This window comes from Struthio camelus, chromosome 14 (genome assembly GCF_040807025.1).
Source record: "Struthio camelus isolate bStrCam1 chromosome 14, bStrCam1.hap1, whole genome shotgun sequence".
Taxonomy (NCBI): Eukaryota; Metazoa; Chordata; class Aves; order Struthioniformes; family Struthionidae; genus Struthio; species Struthio camelus.
Window position 1 is genome coordinate 7657770 of NC_090955.1, and position 23657 is coordinate 7681426.

General features: G+C 49.5%; 1 protein-coding gene across 1 annotated transcript in view; it reads right to left on the minus strand.

Moving 5' to 3' along the window:
- The window catches only part of PODXL2 (podocalyxin like 2), a 32372-nt gene that overhangs the window by 3744 nt on the left and 4971 nt on the right, over positions 1 to 23657 (minus strand). The window contains exons 2-7 of the mRNA XM_068907194.1: positions 17828 to 18121; positions 7869 to 8764; positions 6708 to 6782; positions 3578 to 3734; positions 1901 to 1962; positions 18 to 197 (exon numbers count right to left, since the gene is read on the minus strand). Coding sequence (XP_068763295.1) covers positions 18 to 197; positions 1901 to 1962; positions 3578 to 3734; positions 6708 to 6782; positions 7869 to 8764; positions 17828 to 18121 — 1664 coding nt within the window. The remainder of the gene's footprint in view (positions 1 to 17; positions 198 to 1900; positions 1963 to 3577; positions 3735 to 6707; positions 6783 to 7868; positions 8765 to 17827; positions 18122 to 23657) is intronic.

Consider the following 23657-nt stretch of genomic DNA (forward strand, 5'->3'; position numbering starts at 1 on the left):
GCCCACCCTCAGCTCACCATGTTCTTCATCTTGGGCAGGCGTCTCTGCCAGCAGTTGTATATGAGCCCCATAACAATGATGATGGCACAGATGGAGCCGATGATCACCAGTACCACAAAGAGTTTCCCGTAATCACTGCGTGTCTGGTTGGGGTGTGACTGGCAGCTTGTGGTAGTTGAGTAGTTCTGGATGCCAATCTGGAAGGAAGAAAGGGGTACAATAAAACCACTGGCTTGCAGTCACTAATGAGATGGGATCTTGTTCAGACTTCCCAGGGTCCAAGCACAGGTTCCTCACCATGGGCAGAGGAACTAAAAACTGTGACTAGGGTGGCAGAATGTACACTGTCTTACATGACTAGAAGGCACGTGACCTGACATATCACCAAATGACAGTGGGCACAATCTCACCTTGATTGCTTGCACAAGGATCACACCAATGCGCAAGGCAGAGATGCTTTCGTGGGAGAAAATGACCAAGATTAAGAGCTCCCAAACCAAACTACAGACCACTGATGGGTGCTGAGGCTTTGATGACTCCGAGACAGAGAATGAAAGCATAATAAATAGGTTTTCAATAAAACTCTGGTCCTAAGAGGGCACAATGGTCCATCTGAGGCCTTCAGAGCGGACAGCGGTCTGCTGATCCAAAAGCCAGGGAGCGGCTGCCCTAGAAATGGGTCCCTCGTGGGTGTCAGCAAACAAAGCCAAGCATTGCTCTCAGTGACACTGAGATTGGTTATGTATCAATTCGATAGGTTATGTATCAATTCGATAATAAGTATGACGGGTGTAAGAGAATATCCTCCCTCCTCCTCCTGAGCTTGTGCTAGCACAAGGTCAATGCAATGAGCTGTGTTTCATTATTGATAGGACTGGAGAGTTGGGGGCAGGTGGCAAGGTTCCTGTAGTAGGATGCGTGTTAATGTAGGGTCATTGTCGCACACAGAAGTCAAACCTTGCACCAACATGAATCCTTCTCTCTGGACAGTTCTAGTTGCTGATACTTCAGTCACGCAATTTTCTACACGGTTGGCTCTTAGTGCTTTCTCTGGTGTAAGCCAATCAATACCGCACTGAGCGCTTAATTTGCTTTGTCTAACTGCACCAGTTTAAGTCAGGAGAAAACCTGAGAGCAAAGAGATAGAAAGGCAGTGGCCCAATTCAGCTGCTATCCACACTGCTAAAGACAGCAGAATTACTTCAGCAGTGTAAGCAAGAGCAGAATCAGGCCCTCAGTGTCTCCACATCCAGCAGGCCTAAGAGAAAAGCTCAGAGACCACAATACTAATTTGCCCTTGTCTCTGCTCCCTTCCAAGCTGCCCAGGGTTACATGGGAGGACTAGAGGCAGTCAGTAGTAGAATCTGGCATTGGTTGCTTCTGCTTTTCGGCCTGACCTCGTGGAGGGCACTCTAAAGGAGTAAAACCTGGGGTTGCAGGGGGAAGATGCATGAATGTGTCCTGTCTACTACAGGCATCTCTCTCAGCCAATTCAGCAAAGGCTGAGTGACTGGAAGCAGCCTGCCAGCGTGTTTAAGTCAGCTGTAGGGTGAGCAAGGCTGAATCTGAAGCTCTGCAGCACTGACATGGCCACAGGCAATGGTGTAGAAGGGAAGAGACCAAGGATCCCAACAAAACGAACATGTGAAATGCAGCTTCAAAACCAAGCCAGAAAAGGAGGGAGGGAATATCACACAGTTGTCCTCTTAATAGGAGCTGACATTTGATGATTCTGCAGTTACCAAAGAGGGGAGAAGGGAGTTTGCCAAATGTCTGACTCATCTGTTCACCTGCTGTGGGTTCAGCATTCAGTTACACTGAGATATGGTCCCAGTTTTCCAGGTGCTTATTTTAATTGCATAGCCAGCCTGAAAGGATGGATGCAGGCAAAGGCTCTTACCTCAGCTAAGCTCCTCTTAACATCCCCCAGTGCCATGAGAACATCTTTTGTGGGGATGACACCTGGAGAGAAGAAAAGGGAGAGATCAGTGCTGCTCTCTCAGCTTGGGCTAGCTTGCTTAGACACACTCATCTCTGAGATTCACAGCAGGACAGAGGCAGGGGAATACCCTTGGATTTTTGTAACTTGGTATGTTATGTGATGAGGCTGAAAGAATGCAAGAACCGTAACTGAGGGTACCTCCAAATATTCTTGGCAAAGGAAAAAAACAGGTGTGAATTGATGCTGGGGGCACCCAGGCACTATTCCCACAGTCATGGGAGCTTTCAGGATCTGTATCTGCTCTAGGAGCAGCAACAGCCAAAAAGTCATGGAGGCAGGTGCTGTTGCTGCATGATCCATCCTCCCTGCCCTGCTCAGTGCATTTTGATCCCGAGTTGCAGCACTCGGGATACTCCCACAGCTCCAGGCTCACCTGTCACATCCTTTAGCAGGTAGGTTTCGCTCTGCTGGCAACCCTGGCACGGCGGTGTACCCAGCACATCAGCAGAGGCTGCAGGAGGTGTGCTGTGACAGCTCCACTCCCAGCAGGACAGCGCTGCAGCCAGGAAGTCACCAGCCCACACTGAGCACCCCTCTCGGGACCCTCGTTCCCTAACAGCTCCCAGGATGCTCTCTAAGCCAGGAAAGTGTGACTAGGCAGGGAGGATTTAAGAGCTGAAGCCCATTTATCCTTCCCTTCACTTAGCCCAGCAATAAAAAGAAGAACTGAACAAAAGCATGACTCTTCAGAGCAGAAGACACTTCAGTTCCTGAGGTTTCTGAACTCAGGGAAATCTCCCAGCCTAGCTGTGCTGCTGGAGTTCAGACCTGTCTTTCTTCTCCAAGAAGGGAGGATGTCCCCTCTTGTGGCATGTAGGTTTTACAATTGAAATCCAAATGCTCAAAAAAGCCTTTTCATTGGCATGTGGTCTGGCCCATGGGTTTGGGAGTGATAGGATTTACAGCATGGATGCAGCAAATACCACTCAAACATTAGCTCTGCTTTCCTACCCCTGCAGACCACTTCAGAATACCGTTGTTTTTTTTTTCCATACAGGCCACAACGTGAACATAAGAGGCTTTCAGCACTAAGCAGGCAGCAGAAGCAGTATAGAAAAAGCACCCTTTGTACCAGAATGGGATAAAGAGATGGTAAAATATTCCTCTCTGGCCCACCTTTCATTAGCAGCTTTTGTTTCTTTGGGGATGTAGAGGAGGCACCATTAGGACTGGTCCAGTTTGGAAGAGAGTTAAGAGGTGGTAAGTTAAGGAGTGAACTATGAGCAGGCTTTAACGTCCTGCTGCAGCAAGGGCCTGTCCACAGAGAGCACACAAGCACGAGGAGAAAACTGAGAGATGCTTGTGTCAAGGCTACCCAGAGAGGGAGCAAAGCAGGAGGCAGAGCAGAGAAGTTGGAGCTTGGTGTAAAGTGTGAGGGGCAAGCCAGGAGGGAGAGGAGAACAAAGAGATTATGTCCTCAGTAGCCTTCCATCCCTCGAGTCCAGTTAACACTGGCAACACTGAAGCAGATCAGAGAGTGAAAGCTCTTTCCAACAGGGCTGAGCATCTCCTCTGCAAGACCCCTAAAGACAGCCCGTCCCCCCGCATCACTAGAAAACTTCTCCCAGCACCTACCCTGTTCCCCTGCCAGTGTCATTAGCAAGTGCTTGTCGTTCTCATTGGGTTTGCTCAGAGAGATCAGCCAGCGGTCCTGAAGTCCTTCTGTCTGTCTGGAGAAGGCATCCTCCACCAGTGCCAGCAGCTGGGGACCCCTCTCCAGCCGAAACTCCTCCTGCCACAGGAAAGGGACCGCAGTGAGCACATGGTAGGCGCTGGCATGACTGCATAACCAAGACCCGCAAACCAGCATTGCCTGCTTTCAGGCATGCCCAAACCCTGTGCAACGCTCCCCTGTGTATCCCCAGCCCCCTGCGCCGAACCCACACAGCTCTCCTGACACACCAACCCTCCTTCTGCATGCCTGCGGCCATACACCCCACGCTGCCCTGAGCCCAGCCCCTGGCACACAGGCATCCTGAAGCAATGCTGTTTTGCAAGGCAAGAAGGAAGAAGTGGCCAGGTTTTTCCCAGCCCAGGCTGGCTTCTCCCGGTGCTGGGTCAGCAGGCCCAACTCCGCCTGACATGCTCCAGCCATCCCCTGGCAGGCTCCTTTGCTGCTTTCCCACTCCTGCGTTTCTATTCTTATCTCTGGTTACCATGCCAACCTGAAGGCCACACAGATGATTAATAAAAATGGAGAGCTCTTGTTGCCATGGCAATTTGAAGCGCTCAGGGCAGGCACAGGCCTGAGCCGAAAACGGCCTAATTGGAAAAGACAGTGATGACTGGGGCCTGAATCACCAGGGTCTGCCAGTGCCTCGTCTCATCAGGTTGCGGGTTTTGGCAGCGGGGGAGTACGCGGGGAGGCAGGAGGAGCCGCGCCAGGACACGGCACGCTGCTGCGCACCTGCGGCTCTTGCTCACAGCTCGCCTCCCAGCATGCTGGGGCCCCGCCGCCAGCCTCCAGCTCCTTTTGGGGGAGGCAAACGAAGGGGGAGCAGCTTAGCCCACGAGCAGCAGGAGCTGCCTCTAGTGATGGAGGAAGCAGAGGTTGCAGAGCACTGATGAATTCTCCTTGGGGGAAAAGAGGGAGCTGTGACAGCATCTGAAAACATGAGCGCGCCAAGGTGGAGGTCACCTCTCAACGTGAGGCTGGGCACCGCTTTCAGGTCAGACCCTGCAGTCCTCACTTGGACAAAATTCCCAGGTAAAGCGAGTGGGAGATTTGCCCAGAGACAGACTGAAATGACCGCCTTGGCCAGAGCCCGTTAGGAAGATAAACGGGTTGCCAGCTTAACCCAGCAACACAGACATCACCCCTGCGGGTAAAAGCTGGATGCTGTGAAGAACACCGAAGCTCAGGGTGCACCTCTCTGCAAGGGACTCAGCACCCTCATCGTCCCTTGGCTTTTCAAGGGGACTCAGTACTGCATCAGGTCAGAGCTTCAGAACATAGGAAACATTTGAGGAATCCCCATTCAGCCTAACTTATACTACAGTGTTGGCAATGCAGACGCTCCCTTGCGGCCCTGGAAATCCAAGTAACAAAGGCCCAGGATACCTAAACCAGAGAGCAAAAGGGGCAGGCAGAGGGTAGCTGAGCTGCCCAAATGGAGCAAATTACCATGGGCAGGAAACAAACTACATCAACAGGGATGGAAAGGAAAAGAGCTTGATTTCAGCCACAGTCATGCAAAGTGATAATGGGAGACAGGGAATGGAAGCAATGTTCATGTTAAATATGCATGCTGACAAGTGTCCCTTTGAATAAAGGGGAGGACAGCACAAATCACTCGTTTGGAAATATGTTTTGAAACATGAAATCAAGTAGAAAAACAGTGCAGTCCTGCCTATCCCAGGGCACTGTCTTCTTTCAGCAAGGCAAAATTGAGGATTCAACAGCAAAGACACAATTTTGTCAACAGATATCTGCATTTCTGCTTTTCAGCTCTCGCCGTTCCAGTGGTTTAAAACACAGCAAGTGCAAACGACCACAGGAAGAGAGCTACTACGTACTATAAAATTAACAAGCGTTTAAACTGCAGAGATGGGAGAAAGGACGATAGCGAATAGGACACAGAGGAAACCGTGCAGCAGGATTCTGGTTTTCAAGGACTGATTTTCTGAGTTGCAGCTGTAAATTGCAACAGAGATACTTAAAACTCCCCAAAGGGCAAACTGGTCTGCTTAAAGTCAGGGGGCTAATGGAAAGAGACTGACTTTTTCATCTCTCTTTAAGGTGGTGAGCACATTTTATTGTGTATAGTAATTTCCCTGCCTTTCCTGCCCCCAAAAAATTGCCTTAAAAAAAAAAAAACACCACTAGTGGAAATAGGTCAGTGTTGAAGAGCCACCCTGCAGTAACAAAATCAGCCTGCTCACCCTGGTGCAGGAGCCATAGCAAGCAAGAGAGCAAACACATGAGGACAGTACCCTGCTACAACATTTCAGTCGCAGACTGCCAGGCTCATAATCATTTCGAAGAAATATGAAAGGCACCTCAACCCTATGCCTTTCACAACTGGTTTTAAAGTACCTGGTAAAAGGCCCAGCAGAGGTGAATGAGCCCTTCTATCAGAGATACGCAAGGGCCTCTGGGCTCATGAATTAACTGCAGCTTTGCGGGGATGGACAGACACACATTGGATCAGCAGAGCATGCCTGGTTAACAGACCCAGATAACATAGAAGATAACAGGATGGGGAGAAGAGGCACTTAAGGAAGATTTAGTGACAGCTGCTTGACACTGAACCATTCACACTGCAAATGGGGCATCCTTATTCCCCTGAGCCATCAAAGGAAAGTGACTATAACCTAAAAGGAGAGGAAGGAGAAGAGAAAGGAAGAGGGATCAAAGGTCCCACCTCAGTCCTGTCACGTTCCCTAAGAGTAAGAGGTGCAGTGTTAAATGTTCCTTTACCTTTCCAGGTAAACACTGGTACAGATGGGCAGGCGTGACAAAATCCAATCGGGACTGGCACGTGCTAGACTGAACAAAATCCCCTCTCCTCTCACTCTTTCCCTATTTGGGAAATGAGACTATTTCTGTCCTACCCCCCTTCTCTCCACGACCTCTATAGGGACTTTGAGAATGAGTGCTTCTAAAATTTGTTTTTAGTGAAAGCACACAGCAAGAGCCATGCCTGCCTCAGCCTCTCTAAGTGCTATTCCTCTCATGCCATCAAATCTCTTTGGACTGACTTACACAGTCAATGTTATCCGACATATTCAGGATGATGTAGTTTTTCCCCGCAAGGTTGCTCCAGTCTTTGCAGATTACCTGGAAAGAGAAGACAAAGACAGCTGAGTTTGGGCAGCAAATGCAGCTCTCCTGCTGAAAGCACAGGATATGCAAGGGAGGGGAGCAAGAAAAGGGGTTGCACTGTACCCTCGGGAGGTGCTTCCCAAAGGAAGTAACTGTCCTCTAACTCTTTGCACTCAGGGGGATTCACCTTTCCATCTGTAAGCTGAGACAAGTTCTCTTCTCTTCATTTCAGTGCTAGCACACAGGGCAGGGACAAGGTTACTGTGACAGCATGCCACAGCCTAGCTTACCTTCCGCCTACATCTAAAAGAACACAGGTACTCATTGGAAAGCTCTCGCTAGCCTGCAGCCTTATTTAAGAGCCTTATTTAATAAGGAGAAAACCTAAACAGGAACCTCTGTGATCCTTACACAAACTGGTCAGACAGGGCAGTATTCTGAAGGCAAGATCAGAAGCACAGAGGGACTAAGTCACTTCCTCAGGGTCCCGAGTACTTTGGGGCAGGAAGCAAAGCAAAAAAACCTCTCCTGGTAATTTCTTACCCACCAGCTCCTCCTACCTATCTTCCCTTACCTGCCAGTTTGCTAGATTCATTCACCATGCACCTCCCCACCCACCAGTTCTCCTAAACTAACATCCTCCCAGGATCGCTGTATCCCGCTCCACCTGCTCTTCATCTAGCCCTTGCAGCTAACAGCAGCAGCAAAAATAGCTCTTGCTTCTCACTCCCTTTCTAGAGGTCCTTGGGGCCATTTATGTCCTGACACTTCCAACAATGCAGGCTGAGGAAACAAGGAGCTTTTGGTGCTCTCTGTTCCCCAAACAGCAAGCTTTTATTAGAAGCAGGATTTTTGTGCAGCAGTTTACGGGAGAAGATGGGAGGCGGACAGGTCCACCAAGGATTATGGATACCCTTAAGAAGTACTGTGAAAGAACGAAAAACTTCCTCCAAAATTTGCTGGCTGGGGTGTGAGCAGAAAATGCTATTTCAACTTGTTGGACCTAGGGGAGATTAAAGGGTAAAACATCCCCTGAGAGAGGAGTATCCAAATATCTCTCAATATTGCAACCCCCCAACCACTCTTCGCTCCCAGAACTACCTGTGGTGAATTCCAGGGCATTTCTGTTGGCAGCACGGCTATGCGGGCATCCCCAGCCTGCGGTGAAAAGCTCCTCTCTGCTGCCACAGTCTCTGTGGCCAACTCTGTGTCGTTCCAGGCAAGATCCAAGGCTGGCTTGTCAGACCTGTCCCATGGAGCTGCAGAGGAAGTGGGATGCTGCTTGCCACCAGAAAAAGTATGGGTGTCTGGGGAGCTGCTGCTGGGAGAAGGCGTCCCCACAGGCATTTCCACTGTCTGCTCCGTTTCAGTTAGCACCGTGGGCTCCAGCATCTCCCACCCCACCGTGGTCTCTGGGAACTCCTCTTTGGCCAAATGCTCTTCCCTGCCAGCCTCCACTGCAGGATCTGCGAGCTCTGCTCTCGGGGTAGTCACAGTCGGCTCCAAATCTGCTCCCCTGACAGCCCATGTGTCCCCAGCTGTCACCTCAAAGGGCTCTTCTGAAACACCGGGGGACCTCACAGCGGTAGTAGAAAAAACAGAGGACACAGGCAGAAAGCCTGGCCCCATGCTGCTCCCAAGGTCTAAGCCTGGAGGAACAGAGTCCTCCTCCTGCATTCCTATAGCTGCCTCGGTCACAACGCCTGGCCTAGCAGAGGCTGTGGAAAATAGGATGGTGAACAAGGAGTCCTCTTGGCCCACTGGTTCGGATGATGTGTCCTTTGGCCTGGAGGTCTGGAGGATCTCCGGTCCTCCTTTCGAGTGGTCTATAGGGAGCAGCCCCTCTTCTTCCTCCAGTGCGCTAGAGAAAGGTGCATGCGAGTCCAGCTCAGCTGACTCTGCTGGCGGCTGGAGGGTGGCTGTTTCCCAGGTGTCTTTCACCTGCGTCCTGTTCCCTTTGTGCAGGGCCTTCTGAGAGGCAACAGGAAAGCTGTAGTCTAAAAAGAGATCCAAGAGACTTTGCGTCACATCCCAAGCACCCATGAACTCCGAAAGACTAGGAGATGCCTCATTATATATGGCTAGCCACTGAGGAGGGGGTCCAATGGCAGAGGCCCTCTGAGAGTGGGTAGCCTGCCACCAAGAAGAGAAACAATTCCAGCTGGTAAGCGCAGTGCAACTTCCCATGGCCCCCCAAGCTCCCTACCTTATTCCCAGGGAACCCATTTTCCTCAAGGATAATTCGCATGTTGACCCTCTCCACTCCTCTCTGTGCTGAAGGTTTTTTCCACAAACCTGCTAGCCAGGAGAGCTGCAAACACCACTTTTGATACTTGGCATCTGAGATGAGGTTATGAGCATTACAAATCAAGCTGAGACCCAGGGATTCGTTTCACAAAGGGCTTAGAAACTGGGTTGTAACCGCAGTCAGCCACCAGCAAAGTGGGAGAGGCTAGGGAATTAAAATAGCAGCATAGCAAACCAGATCCTGCTCCCTGGCATGCCCAAGGAGTATCAAAACCTGAATCAACTTGGGCATCTTTGAAAGGCAGGACTTTGGTTTGTGCAGCACTTCACAGCAGAAAAGTCATCTCAGATGTCTGAATTATGAGATTCCCATGATATTAAGGAACAGTTTTGCTGCAGGGAAACAGGCCAGGGAAAAGAGCTGAATTTGACCCTCCTGCCCCCAGCTTCAGCTCCTGGTTGTTCTGTGGCTCCAACCATTGCTTGCCGTGTGTCTTGGCTAGGGAAACGCAGGTGCTGAAGGAGAAAATGCACCTCACAAAGGTCAGAGCAGGCAGTGGTTTCTTCTGAGACTGCAGTGAGGAACAGTCCCAGGGTAAGGAGAGCATCCCTAAGATCAAATACATTAAGCTGGAAGTCAGCAGCATTCCAGCAGGCATAAATCAGTCTTTATCTTTCTCAAGAAACTGCCTATATCTGAGCAGCACGTTTCAGGGGTTTGCATCCCAAATAATTCCTTTTCTCCAAAAGATGAGCACAGCACATATTCTGATCAAGAAATGGAGGGGAGAGGGTCTCTCCGCAGCCAGAAATGAGCACCCTCCCCAGGTTTTGGTTATTAATAAGCAACTGTCTAAAATCCCCAACGCCTCCGTCCCTTCGCTTGTCTGCCAAAACAGATGCTTCACTGAGCACAGTGGGCAGCAGCCGTCTGGATGCCTTACAGAGATCCGTGTGAGGCGTCTCCGCACCCCCCTGCCCCAAATCATTGCTTGCTGCTGCCAGATTGGGTGCCAAGCTCCAGGCGGGAAGGGCCGTGTAGACAAACACTCCCATTGCCTTGGATATTCCCTGGCAACCAGGACTGCCCGTGCTGCTCCGGCAACACAGCCCCTTTCCTCCCCTCCTTGTCCTTCCAGAGCAGAGAACCACGCTGCTCCCTCCGCCCCTAGCAGAGGCACAAAGATGCTCCTATTCCCCAGCAGGTGACTTCTCCCTAATCCACCACCTCGCTCCTTTTACACTGTCAGCAGCTCCCTCCGTGCACTGCCCAGAGATGAGCTTTATATGCCCCTGACACAGCTGCTGACCTGCAGGGCCATCACGCAGTAACTTTTTCCCAGTTTGGGCTGCAAACAGGCCACTGAGATCTACTGACCACTGCAGGCAGATCCCCTCTCTAGCATATGTTTGCTTTGCTGCTGTGTTTTACTAGAGAGCACCCAACCTGACTGAGACTCATCTCAGCCCAAGGATTCTGAGGATTAAAGGAGATTATTGCTACCCAGCAGCCTCCCTGGTGAGGCTCGGTTGGTGGTCACTGAGGCAATAAGAGCAATCGACTACCACACAGGCAGAGGAAGACCATCTCCCCTCTGCTGCCTGGCGCTGGTCTTCCCAAAGGCCTTCACCAACAGCTACATGTCCAGGTAGCTGCAGAGAAGTAGCTGCCTTGCTAGACAGATGCTAGTTAACAGCAGGAATGGCCACAGATCACGGGATTGAGGACATGAGGTCGGGACCCTCTTCCAACAGATGGTGAAGGTTTAATGCCTCTCCCTGGTTTCTTCTGCTCCTCCTGCCGCTGGAATGCTCAGCGTTTCCACTGAACACACTGGCCTCAGCAGGAACACCAGGAGCCCTGCCTGCACTGCTGCTCTGCGGGCGAGGAGAGAGGGAGATACTGATTTCTCCCTGTCAGATGGGACATTATTTTAAAGGACTAGTGATCCAATCTGCCATCTCCTGTGCCTAGAGGCACGCTCAGCTTTTCTCAGCTCCTCCGTACCGCCTCTCTCCCCCACACTTCTTCCCAGCAGGAGGATAGCAAGAATTGGCAGCTGGGCGCAGCAGAAAAATAGACTGGGCAAAAAGAAGCAAGAGGTTTGCCCCAGGGGAGAAAGAAATGCTCCTGGCCTGTCAGCTCTCCTTCGAAGTCATGTAGTTGACCTTTCCTTAAGGTGCTCTGTCACAGATTAGCTAGTTCCCGAGGGGGAAAGCCCCGCGTGGTTCAGCCATGCCACCTTCCATGAAAAAGATCTAAGGAAGTCCGAGGGACTGCTGCCTCCACCATCTTCCCCAGTGGTGACCAAAGCTCAGGAAGAACCAATCCCACTCTCCCCCAGTAGGCTTCTGTCTTACAAGGCAGCTGAAGACAGAAACCTGAGCTGCCTCTTTAGGGCAGTAAGTTAGTGAGCTGGAAGCAGACACAGGAACCCTCACACTCACTGCTAATTGATTTAACATTCCCACTTGCCACCAGTCTCCCCACTGTCCTGCGTGCTAATCCGGGAACACCTTCCTCCTGTCTGGCTCAGTAAGACCCCAGCGATTATAACCTCAATTTCCCTCAAATCTTGCAAGGACTGTTATTCAGCTGTTCACCTTGCAGATGGGGCAAGATGTAAAACTCAGAGATTGGCCTGGAGAATGCTGAAACTCGAGATGTTTTGGTCACAGTTGTGCTGCTTTGTCCTCCTTAAAACAAGGACCTCTCTGCACAACTTCTTCCCAAAGATCCTTCCAGACAAGTTGGTTTCTGTCACTCATCTGTGGGCAATCCAGAACTAAAAGCTTCCTCTTTGGGAAAGTCTTCTCAACATTTCCCTTAATTCCCTTTCCCCCCAGCCCTAGGGGAACGCAAAGAACATTTCCCATTTTTAGTGACCCCTTCCAACATTTAGCTAGCAGTTCTCCTTCAGTGAGGGCTCTATCAGACCTTGCAACCCACACGCCCACCTGGCTGTCCTCCTCCTTCAGCAGACCCTCTATGACTGGCTCCTATGCCCTTGACATGCAGAAGTGAATGCACGGACCTTCCCCACCATCCTATACCAGCACTATCCAGTCCCATCCCCACCACTTTTTGTGGAGGTTAATGAGGAAAAGCAAGCATGGAACAGGGAGGTCAGATTGACTCAGGTGACCCATGCTCCTGCTGCAGAAGTGGGGCAGGGTTTTACAGTAAAGGAGATGGGTATTACAGAGCTGGCTGTAATGCCAGATTCGTCAGCCTGGTTTATCAACCCATCAAATTTCAGTGAGGGAGCAGAGTTGCCAGACAGAAGGGTGCCTGAGAAGGGAGCAGGTAGTAACGGCACATATCACCAGTTCCTTCCCTGACAGGCAGATGGCTCAAGAGAGCTGCCCTCTGGAGCCAAGCAACTGTCTCAACACCTGGCCAAAGCAGTCCGGCAGGGATGCACCTGACTAGTTCAGCAGGCAGCCACCACCTCCACACCCTATTCTCTCCCAGAGCTTCATAGTCACATCATGCCCCTGGGAGACTGGTTCGCCAATATGAAATTCCACACCTCAACCTCATCTCTTTGCCACCGCATCCTTAGCTACATCCCCTTAATGCTTTCTACTTGTAGCAATATTACTCACACTGCAGCATCCAGCTGCCTTCAGCCCCCCACTGGCTTTTCCCTTCCAAGCTCTCTCGCTAAGACCCTCAGGCACTGTTCTCCATAGAAACCATCTCACACAGCAGTCCCGCCACTCAAATCCTGCCTTTTATATCTCCCAGCAGACCTAGGTCTGGGTCGCACGGATTCATTTCCCTTAGCTGGGGGGATGAGCTGCCATGGGAGAGGTGAACATGAGCTAGAACGCTCTGCAAGAGCTGCCCTTTAGGCTGTATCCCGCTCTCTCTGAAATCAATACCAAAACTTCCCTGACACCAGATGGGCCGAGACTTGGCACTTTGCCAAAGCACAATTCCCCAGCCAGACATTTAATTCATTATACTTCTATTTCTCTTTCATTCAGAAGAGCTAGTCTCAGTCATTGTCCTGCAAGGTTCCCTAGCCTGTATTTGCCTCTATTACCTGTTTAAAGTGACTGTGACAGCTCAAAATAAAGGGTGACCCTCATCATTTTTAGTACACATAACATGACCATAAGGTCTTTATTGGATTAAAGTAGATCATGTTAACCAGTGATTGAATTACTGATAACTACACGGAACTGTAATAAAGACATGCCCATCCCAGGGCTCCCACCATAACAACAACACAGCTTGCTAGTACCATTATACTACACTGCCATATTCATGAAGTGCAAGGCCCATTTTACCACTGCTGCTTCAAGTGCAGCCTGTTCTGGGGTGGTATCTGCTCCACATTGCAAAAGAGCAAGCAATGAGGCTTACTGCAAAATGGAATACTACACTTGATTGAAATTGCAATGGGATTTCAAAGAGGTGAAATGCAATTACCAATACTGGCACTAAGCCAGTTTGGGTTAATACCCCGATCTTTCAGAAGAGATAGGAGAACCTACTGTCTGGGATTTCAAGACATGTCCACCCACATACAAGAAAAGAGGTCATAGTTAAAAGAGAAACTCCCAGGAAATAAAGTGTTAGGTGTCATCTACGTCTGGCAGTTGCCTCAGATGGCGACTGGGCGCTAATTTGAAGGGCTATGGCTCTTCCCAAATAGCCCCAATACCTTTTTCCTGCTCAGTGTAACGTGCAAGAGGCAAGATTGAGTCACCCCCACCCACACACAGTCAGTCAGCAATAGCTATGTCAGAATAACACCATGCCCAGAGAAACCCTGTTTGTCACAGGTCAGCCTTTGCCAGCAATGGCTTGTCCCAAGACGGATCACCTAATGCGTCAGTGTACGTTAAATCGGAGTGTAAACAAGAGGCATCCCGGGAGCTGAGCTCTGGCAGAGGACTGCTCAGTACTAAGCTTCTTATGTAGACATTCTTTACCAGGTGCTTCATTTCATTAATGCCTGGGTTGAAGATGGTATTAAGAACTGCAGATCTGCTGTCAGTCTGGATGAAGAGCAGCAGATTTCAGTAGGGCTGTAGGGAGACCGGGATCTCTCTGAACAAGGAAGGAAGGGAATCTCTCTGCCAAAGAAGAGCGGAGAGCGAAAGAGATTTTATCCCACTAGCTAGTTGGAAAGCTTACTTTTCTTTGAATGCAGTGCTTCAGCTTCTCTGACCTGCTATCCCACATCCTAACTCTCCTGGGAATCCCTTCTACTAATTACCATGAATAATTAAAAGATTACAATTTTTTTTTTCCAGAGTGCCACATGCCACGCTAGTGAGTTACCAACTCATGAATCCAGATTTAATAGCTCCCAGCACAGTTATGCCTTGGTCTTCAAAGGCACAACCTTGGAGCTCATAGAGCAGTAAGGAAGTGAGCTTCATACCAGCCCACCACCTCATTGGAAGATGTGATGAGGCACTCCAGTACCTTGGGCAAGGGAAGAGACAGACATATGCCTTCCCTCACCAGTCCCTCCCAAGTCTTTGCTCCCAAGTTTTTGGGAGACTCCACTTTCCACTAATGATTAGGCTGTCTCAACCCAGAGTCTTAGTTGGAGGAGGAACACAAGGGGCACTGGGTTCCGACTGAGCCTATGGGGAAGACAGATGTGCAAACCAGGGAGTACATCAGGCTGGATGCACCACAGTACCTCCTTTACTAATATCAGGGACGAGAGAGACAGGGAAGTTGCACCTGACAGGGACCTGCAGCCCTGATCACTCCTCTCTTCTACCCCTAAAGCTAGAAAAGATGTCATGTCTCTGGCCCAGGAGCAGCACCAGGCTAGTAAAAAATGAGGGGGGATGAAAGCCTCCAGGCAAAACAAGATGAGCAAGATGGAAAGAAGGGAAAGGAGGGCAAGAAAGGCCAGATACAAGTCCCTGTAGGTCCTCTTCTCTTCCTAGGGCTGACCCTGGCTCAGGCCAATTTGATACAAAAGGTGAGACAAAGCAGCCAAAACTAAACTACAACCTGAGCAGTTTCTGGATTCCCTGGAAGTCCTAGGGGAGCGGGACACAGATGTAGCAGGTTCATAGTTCCACTGACCTCTCTTGCCCAAGGTGGCAGTCACCTGCTGCTTCTTTCCCTAAGGATATAGCATCCACACACCCACCAAACCAGATCCATCTATTCTAGATGCAGGTCCACAGGGTAGCAGCTGTGCATGAACAGCAAAGCCAGGGCATAACAATGGGTTAGCATACACACAAGCGTGCACCTCTGGGTACATTCATAGACAGAACAAGATAAATCCCAGGGTCCTTCCACAGGCTGGCACTCACTGATGTCAATATAGATCTACTGGTTCTACAGCATAAAACAGCAAAAGCATATTATTCAAGAGAACCAGAGCCCTAGGCTGAGCTGTATCCAGCCAGTGGGATTTCATTCTCACTTTCTAATGGACTAACAGGTGGCCCTAGATGCCACATGTTTTCCAGAAATATTTTTAAAGGATGTTTGTGTGCACTTAAAGTGCAGGAGCAGCTGCAGAGTGTTATTACTTTTTATCTCCCACAGCCTGCAAAGTCACACAAAGGCAGAGTAGGCTCCCCACACAGCCTTCAGAGGGACAGGAAAAAGGAGAGATGACTAATATAGCTTTGAAATCTCAGGAGATCTGGCCTATCTGCAACCAGACTATCAATCCCAAGCCCAATATCTTTAAACCAAACAGAGAAAGAAGCCCAGTATTATACATCTCTCTTCAAAGCAGGGAATTTTCTCTCTATAGGAGTATAACAATCCTGTTTTGTGCCTTGATTGATACAGGGTCTCAGAGCTGCACCTGGGGCAGAGCTATCAGCTAGGCCAGCCTATACTCCACTGTCATTCGGCGAGAAAGCCTACATTAAGGAGAACTTACACCTTAATCCCCTCCTCCTTTTTTTTTTTTTTAAGTAACAGCTGTTTGAAACTGTTTAATGGATTTATACTTTGAAAATAACCTAACAGATGTCATTACATGGTTCCACAAGGTATCACATGGCATCCGTCACACATGCAGCAAGTAAGATCCATTGGTCAAGTGCATCTCTCTCATGCACAGGCTCTCCATGACAGGAGAAGACTGCCTAATTTAGGGATGCCATTACAATATCTTTTATTGTAAAATGACACACAGCAGGTTTCTAATTAAATTTTAAGTAGAAATGCGCTCCCAGCTGTTGAATAATTCAAACTGTTCTATTAACCAAGGTTCTGAAATGCCACTGAGCAGTGAGCCCTGGACAAAGCAACGGTCAGAGGAAAGCCGGGGCTTGGAAGCGCTTAAGTGGTTAGGTGGGCAGCAGATAGGGCTGGGTACATGTAAAGGACAGCTGAAAGCACACATCTGTTCGTGCTGAAAAGCACTGCAGGCGAGAGCGGAAGGAGAGACAAGCGTGTTCTGCATACAAAATTGAGTGAGGCACGTGCAAGAGGCGAGGCTGGTTTGGTACCCAGTGCATCTCGCTCTCAATGCACAAGCACATGCTGTTCTCCAAGTCACGTCCAGATCTGTGAGTGCATGCAGGTGCCTGCTGGCAAACAAATAAAAGCGCCGCTGAGCACACTGCTAGCACATAAGAGCAGCTAAGTCTGAGCCTATCCTAAGGGTGTAATGGTGGGAACAACTGCCATCCGCCACGAGATCACTGCGGAGCTTCCCCACAGCCAGGCCTGCAAGTGCCCCGGGGGCCACACAAGCAGTGGGGCAGCAGCAGTGGCTGGGCAAATTTAACAGCAATATTAGTGAGCAAAGAGCTTCAGAGACCTAAACTAGGATGGCCCTTGCCCCATGGCCTTGCAGAGCACACACCATGCCCCAGTGGGCAGCCTGAGTCACAGCGCTGCCAATTAGCATGCCACAGCAGCCCTCAGCCCTGCACGCGCACAGGCCTTTTTAAGGTCACAAAAATGAGTATGAAGATAAGACTGAAACAAGACTTGTGCTTTCTAATTCCAGACCTCAATCGGACCTGCTGAGAGGGAGGCAGCGATATCGGATGAGGGATAAGGCTGAAAGCCTGGCCCCTGGTAACACTTAATACATGCCCCGCATGACACACAGCACAGGAGCATGCAGAGTAATCCCCTAAGCTACTAGAAACCCTGTAAACACTCCTCCTTTTTCCTCCCATCCCTCTCCCTGAGGGCATCTCTAAACCATCGAGAGGCTCAGGAGAAGAGCACCAAGGGGACCAGCACCCAAAACTGTTCCATGGAGGAAAACAAGCTCAAACACCTCATGAAGTTCATTTTGGCCCAGGCTCCCCAAGTAGTGAACAGAATCAAGCAGCTGGGCAAGTGCCAAATGGAGAAAACCTGCTGTCTTCACTCATGCCATGACTGCAGCAGGGACTTGGCCCGAGGAATCCAGGATTTGGCCTTGGGATTTTAGCTGGGACTCAAATCCCAAGATGGCCTTGATCTCCGAGCTGGGGTCTTGAGACCTTCATTGACAGTGACAATAAGAAGGGAGGGGGAAGAGAGAATAAAAGGGGGAAGGAGAGAGAAAGAAGGGGAGGAGGCAAACAACAGACTAGGAGGTGGAAGTGAAACTTCTCCCAACTCGGAACTTCGTAGCAGCTCAGGAATAAAGGTTCAGCTGTAACTTGTTTTCTAAAGCCTGTGCTCGCTCAGAGTTCACTGGGGACACATCAGGCACTGAGGTGATAAAATAGAGCTGACGTTTAATCTCAGACCCTCTTAGCAAGAGTTGTGTCAAAGCAGGAAAACAGATCCCTGCATCCCTATGCCTCCCCAGAGCCCCAGCAGAGAGGAGAGGAAGAATGGGGTAAAAATAACCTACCTGTTGCTGGTCCCAAGTCCAAGCTGGAGTCGTTGAGTTCTCCCCCATCTTCCCAAAAGTACTGCGGGGGCTGTAAGATCTTGGATTCCTCATTCTCCTCGCTGGCAAAGCCTGATCCTGGAGCGGCATGCAGAGAGCTGGGGGCAAGTTCAGCCTCTGGGGCCTCGGGGCTGGTTTGCTCATGGGAATTCAGGGCCTCCAGATGGGACATCATGGCAAACTCCAGCAGGGAAGTTGAAGTGAGGCCATCAGCAGTCGGCTCCTCCGAGGAGGCAAGGCAGAAGCACAAGGTCCCTGTACAGCGACAGCAAACCCATATCAGAGACAGGATTGACACCCAGCGGCCCGTCTTCTCCTGCCAACCCGACCCGCCTACCAGCTTTTGGGGTAACCTGCCCCTCAGACGGGCTGCACTCTTAACTTGATTTTTTTTTCCCCCCTCATCCATTATCTCAGGAAACATCCACCACTACACAGAGGAGCACTCTCATCGGGAAGCAGTCAGTACAAAGCAGCCATCCAGCCTTGGGCACCTCTGTTCAACAAGGCAACCATTGTTTGCCCTTTCTGAGGCTTTTACCTCTCTGAAAGGAGGGGGTGCCTTGTTAATCACCCCATCCTGAAGGGGAGGTGGCACGTTTTACATTTAAGGCATGAAATTCTGGCTCTGTGAAGTCAATGACACTTTCAATTTGACCATCACACTGCCAAGATTTCACCCTAGTGTTCCTGATCGGCACCTACATCACATGCAGGAGATCAGTTTATATCAAAATTATCTAAATCGCCAATTTTAATCATGTTTTAAATCAGCAAGCTAGAAATCTATTTTTTAAGTCATTGATAGTGAACTTCATCTTGCATTCACATTTTTTGTTTTCATACGCAAGGGCTAACGGTTACAGGTAAGAATTTAAACACACTAAGAGCAAACACATCTACCTAAAGCTAAGCAAGGAGTCAGATAATACTTTACAGACTCATTTAAACAATTATAAACTTGGTATTTCCATTTTTTTATATTAGAAAGTTCGGTCGACATTTCTTGTTTCCTCGATGAGATTTTAATTGTGATTTGTGTCCAGGTACCTTCACATGCATTTTGAAATTAAATTAAAATGCAAGAAAACAGCATATGAAACTTGGCTTCATTCAGTTGATAAATACTATCATAAATATGGAGAGATAAGGAATAAAATACATTTACCAAAACACATTTTACATTTTAAATAATTTTAGTAAGCAAGTGAAGTAACCAACTGCAGTTAGTGAACCAAACCAGTTGTTTCCTAGCCCTCTGGTCTTCAGCATCTAAGAACAAGAAGATCTCATCCTCTCACAGCTGATTTTTATTCACAGTTTGGGGTGGGGGGGAAGGACAAGCTTTCCTCCTTTCTCAGCTCATAGGCAGTTTCTCAGTTTTTAATGAACTAGTCACTGAACTGAACTAATTGAATAAGCTGAAATGAAGACTAATTTGGTAACTTTCTTTGATAACTAATTTTCTAGACAAGAGAAGTGCAGTAGATCTAATCTATCTGGACTTCAGTAAAATATTTGATATAGCGCCACATGGAGATTTACAAGAGAAACAAGAAAAGACAGTGATGAATAGAAAAAAAAAAAAACTGTAAGGCATTGGCTACAGGAAAAATGACAGAGGCTTGTGCTGGAGGGAGGCTATTAGTGGAATTCCTCAAGGTCTGTCCTTGGAACTCGTCATCTTTAGTATTTTCCTAAGTGACCTTGGCATGAAAATTAGGAGCATGATAATGAAATTAGCCAGAGACACAAAGCTAGGAAACAGCTTTGCTTTATAGAAAGACTGTAGGTAGAGGAAGGTGATCTTGAGGATGGGAGGAACAGAAACATTATGAAAAGAAATAACACAAAGTGGTAAGTCATCACCTTGGGAATTAACAATAAACATTTCTGCTATAAGATAAGAAACTATCCATTAGAGGTATCTTAAGAGGAGAAATTCCTGTATTAGAAATGGCTCTGAGCTATCGCTGGAATGCAGATGTGAAAAAGCATGCACAATCCGAAAGTACTAGAAAAAGCAAGGTATTAATGCCTTTTACAAAGCACTGCTGAAACCTCACCTGGATATTGCATGCAGATTTGGTACACGTGGTCTGAAATGGTTTCGACAGAGCTGAATCTGCCTTCAGGCAAGGGCACAGACTAAGAGACCTCCTGAGGAAGGAGGGAAGTCTACGACTCCACATCCCAGAAGGACGGATTCAAACCAGGGCAGGTGCAGAGATGAACTACGGGGAAACGGCAGATGGGCTGGACCTCATGCTTTCACTGAGAACACTGGCTTGTCAGCGCAAAAAGTCTGGGAATGGCTGCTCACTCACCAGGCTGGATACCAAACCTGTCCTGGGAATGCTGGAGGCCCAGAAATGCATTTCTCAGGCCTTCTACCTACTCTGACCTTCCCCACCTTCCCCTGCTATTCTTCAAACTGAGCAAAAAAAAAATACCGGCTACTCTTTCCCACATACGTTTGAGCCAGGCTTCAGCACTTCTCAGTCTTGTAAGTTTGTTCTATTGAGCCAAGGTGAGATTGGCCAAGGCCAGCGCAGCAACAAAAAAGGAATGGTGAGAGAGGGAGGATGCTACAGGAAGGAAGATGCTGCAGCATCACAGGGCCAACCGAAGCACCTCTGGGCATCCCCAGGAACAGGCCAACTCCCAATGTGCTGTACAGCCATTGCAGGGTCCACAGCTAGAAAGAGACTTTGCATGCTTCTTGTGCCGGAGCACAGGTCCAGAGAGCCCTGGCCAGGGCGGCTCCAGCGCCTGCCTGCCTGCCTGTTCAGCGCTGCTCATGTGCTCGCCAGGCTCTGAAGCAACAGCACCCAGACTGGGCTTCCCCAGCCTGACACAACACAGCTGGCAGTGTCTGCACCACTAGCAGAGAGCATCGCCCAGGCCCGTCCAGCCCCATCAGAAAGAGCGCCTGTCTGGAGAAGCTCAGAGAAGTTCACAGTTCCAGCAAACATGTCCGAGAGCAGCAGGCAGGAGAAAGGAAGTGTTATTCTCCCAGTTATGCAGAAAGGGGAGCAGAACGATGGAGAAAGACCATCACAGGCCACGTGGAAGATGTGGGACTTCAACTGACTGCCTGGATCCTACTTTAGCTCTTCATCCCCCTCACATGCCTCAGCTTCCTCTGACTTCCGCTAGGAAAGACTTGGTCGATGTTACAATCCACACCCAAGTCTCCTACCCAGCTAGGCAAAGGCGCAAAGCGTGAAATATCACCTTGCCCCAACTCCAAAGCTGGGTTAAGCTTCTGGTTTCCTTCTGCTGCACGCCATTGGGGCTGTCCTCAAACCTCAGCCACAGCCCCCATCCTGCCACCTCTACAACTGACACACTGCAGCAGACGAACCTGGGCACCCGGAAAGCTTAATCCCACCCATGCTCAGGTCCTCAGAGTTTGTTTACCCTCATTTAACTCTGAAGTGTTTACCCGGTTTAAAACCCCTAAGCTGCATTATCGTGTTTACTGGGATGCTTTACTCTCCTCAGCCCAAGATAAAACTACACCATCGCAGCCCAAAGAACGAGTCATTAATAGACACAGCCTGAGTAAGCCAGGTTTCTCCGCTGCAGGCAAGGGGTAGGATGACACCTCAGGGCCTGATCCACAGGCACGGGAAGCCAAGGTTGGCCTGGGGGAACCCTCTGTTCCAGCATGAGCCTGAATGCCAGGCGGTTAGCTGAATCACTGGACCAGTGTACAAAATGGTACCTCTCCTGACAGCATTCTGGCAACGCTATACCTTTTGCACCCGCAGCAGTGACAACCCAAAGGCCTGGGGAGCTGAACAGCAGATCTAAGCTTTGCCACATTCCCACTCTCTCCAAGCATCTTATAAAGGAGCTCAGTGCAGCTGTCAATGCCGAGGCAAAGAAAGAATCAAAGCAGAAGCTCAGCTGGGAGGCAGGGGGGCACAGCCGAGAGAGGAAATCCGACGCCCGAGAAATCTGCGGCTAACCAGTTTCCTCCTAGGATGGGGACAGGGATCAGACAACTTCCATTTGCCATCGGTCTCCTGATCTGGTATTCTAAAAGTCAGATCAAGCGATAGGGAAAAAGAAACACAAGCGAATAAAACCTTGCAAATGTAAATGGCAGGGAGCAGGGAACAGAGCCAGGGCTCGCCAGCTGCTTCAATGGGGCGTTTGTCTCTCGTTTCTATTTTTGCAGCACCTCTGCGTAACCTGGAGGAGTTGAGGCTGTGCATGCTAAAGAGGGCAGCCAGCCTTTGGGGAAACAGCAGGGCCACGAGCAGGGGAGGCGAAACCAGTCCCTGTTCAGAGAGAGGAGGGGAGAGAAAGGAGAGAAAGTGGGAGAGGTAAGTGGAGGGGGGAGAGGGAACAAAGGCAGAGGGAGAGCACCAAAATCAGTGCTGGAAGCTGCTGCGTTGGCTGTGAACTCCTGAGCTCTCCAGCTGCCAGCATCCCAAAAGGTGACACGAGGAGGTAACGCAGACCTTGTGAAAGACCTTCACCTCCATGACAAGCAAAATGAGATGATTTTAACAACAGGGACTAACACTGCAGTGTTACCCTTCCGAGACCACTGGAAAAAGAGCCAGGCTGGAGGCTGGCAAACACATGAAATGAATTTGTTAGTCGCTGACCCCAGTGGCCCCTCAGAAAACAGCTCCAACTCAAAGCTGTTCACCTCAGCAGAGGAATCGATGCAACAGCCCTGGACAAGGCAGATGCAGGAGCTTTGCTCAACAGCAGGAAATGACCCAAGAGTCTAAGGAGAGAAGATCTGCCATCTCCCAGATTGCAGTGAATAAGAACTATTTCACATTGCTAAGCAATACTGAAAGAATCTGAAAGTATTTTCCACATTAACCAACTGAGAACCACTTTATCTTTTGGCACAAGGCAAGCCACCTCTCCACGGGTTGGGGCAGCTGTTTAAAAGCTCCCAACTGGCCTATGGACTAGAAGTGAAAGAGGAAATAAGTCATTTCTGTATCCAGCTGAACTGAGTAGGGATTTGGGGAGATGAAATGGAACCTGACTGTGAAAGTGTCAAACGGCTTTTAAAAATTTCTTGCTCTTTAATTAAAAACAAGCAAACCTCAGTTTTCTCTCCAAGGAAATATATAAGCATCCCTTAAGATATCAATGTACTGCCTTGACCTACAGAGGGGCTGGTGTGCCCTTTGGTTTGCCTGTCTCCCCAGCTGCATCAGCTGGTTTAGCAGAGGACATCACCTCTCCCTGCAAACTTCTCCTCCTGGATGCTGTGCCTACAACACCACTGCCACAAAGGCAGGATCAGCCCTGCCTGACAGGAAGAGCATTTGCCTGGAGCACGGGCCCTGGCTTTCTCCCCTCGCTAAGCCTCTCTCCACCAACTAGCAGAGCCTGTAAAATACCACCCAAGCGGGTGTGCAACGGGTATGGTCAGAGCGCGCCGGTATTGCCAACGCAGCAGCTGCAATAACGTCCATCTGGCCCTGCTACCGTTGGCCTTCCTTTCAAGCCTACCCCAAACCCAGGAGTTGTCCAACACTTATTTCCTAGGAGAGCTGGGTCAGGAATGGGTCATTTACCGATAATCACTTAGGACAGAAACACAATGACCAGATGAGGGAAGCATCTGCCAGGGATATTCCCTCCCCCAGGCCACTGTGCCTGGAGAGGCTGGGGAGCAAGGCCCAAGGGCAGGGAGGAGAGAGGCCCAGGGGCAGCACACTCAACAGGCACAAATCCCTTGCAGAACATAACAAAACACAGAGCTAATTTAAATAATAAAAAGGATCCCTGCCACAGACACTGGAGG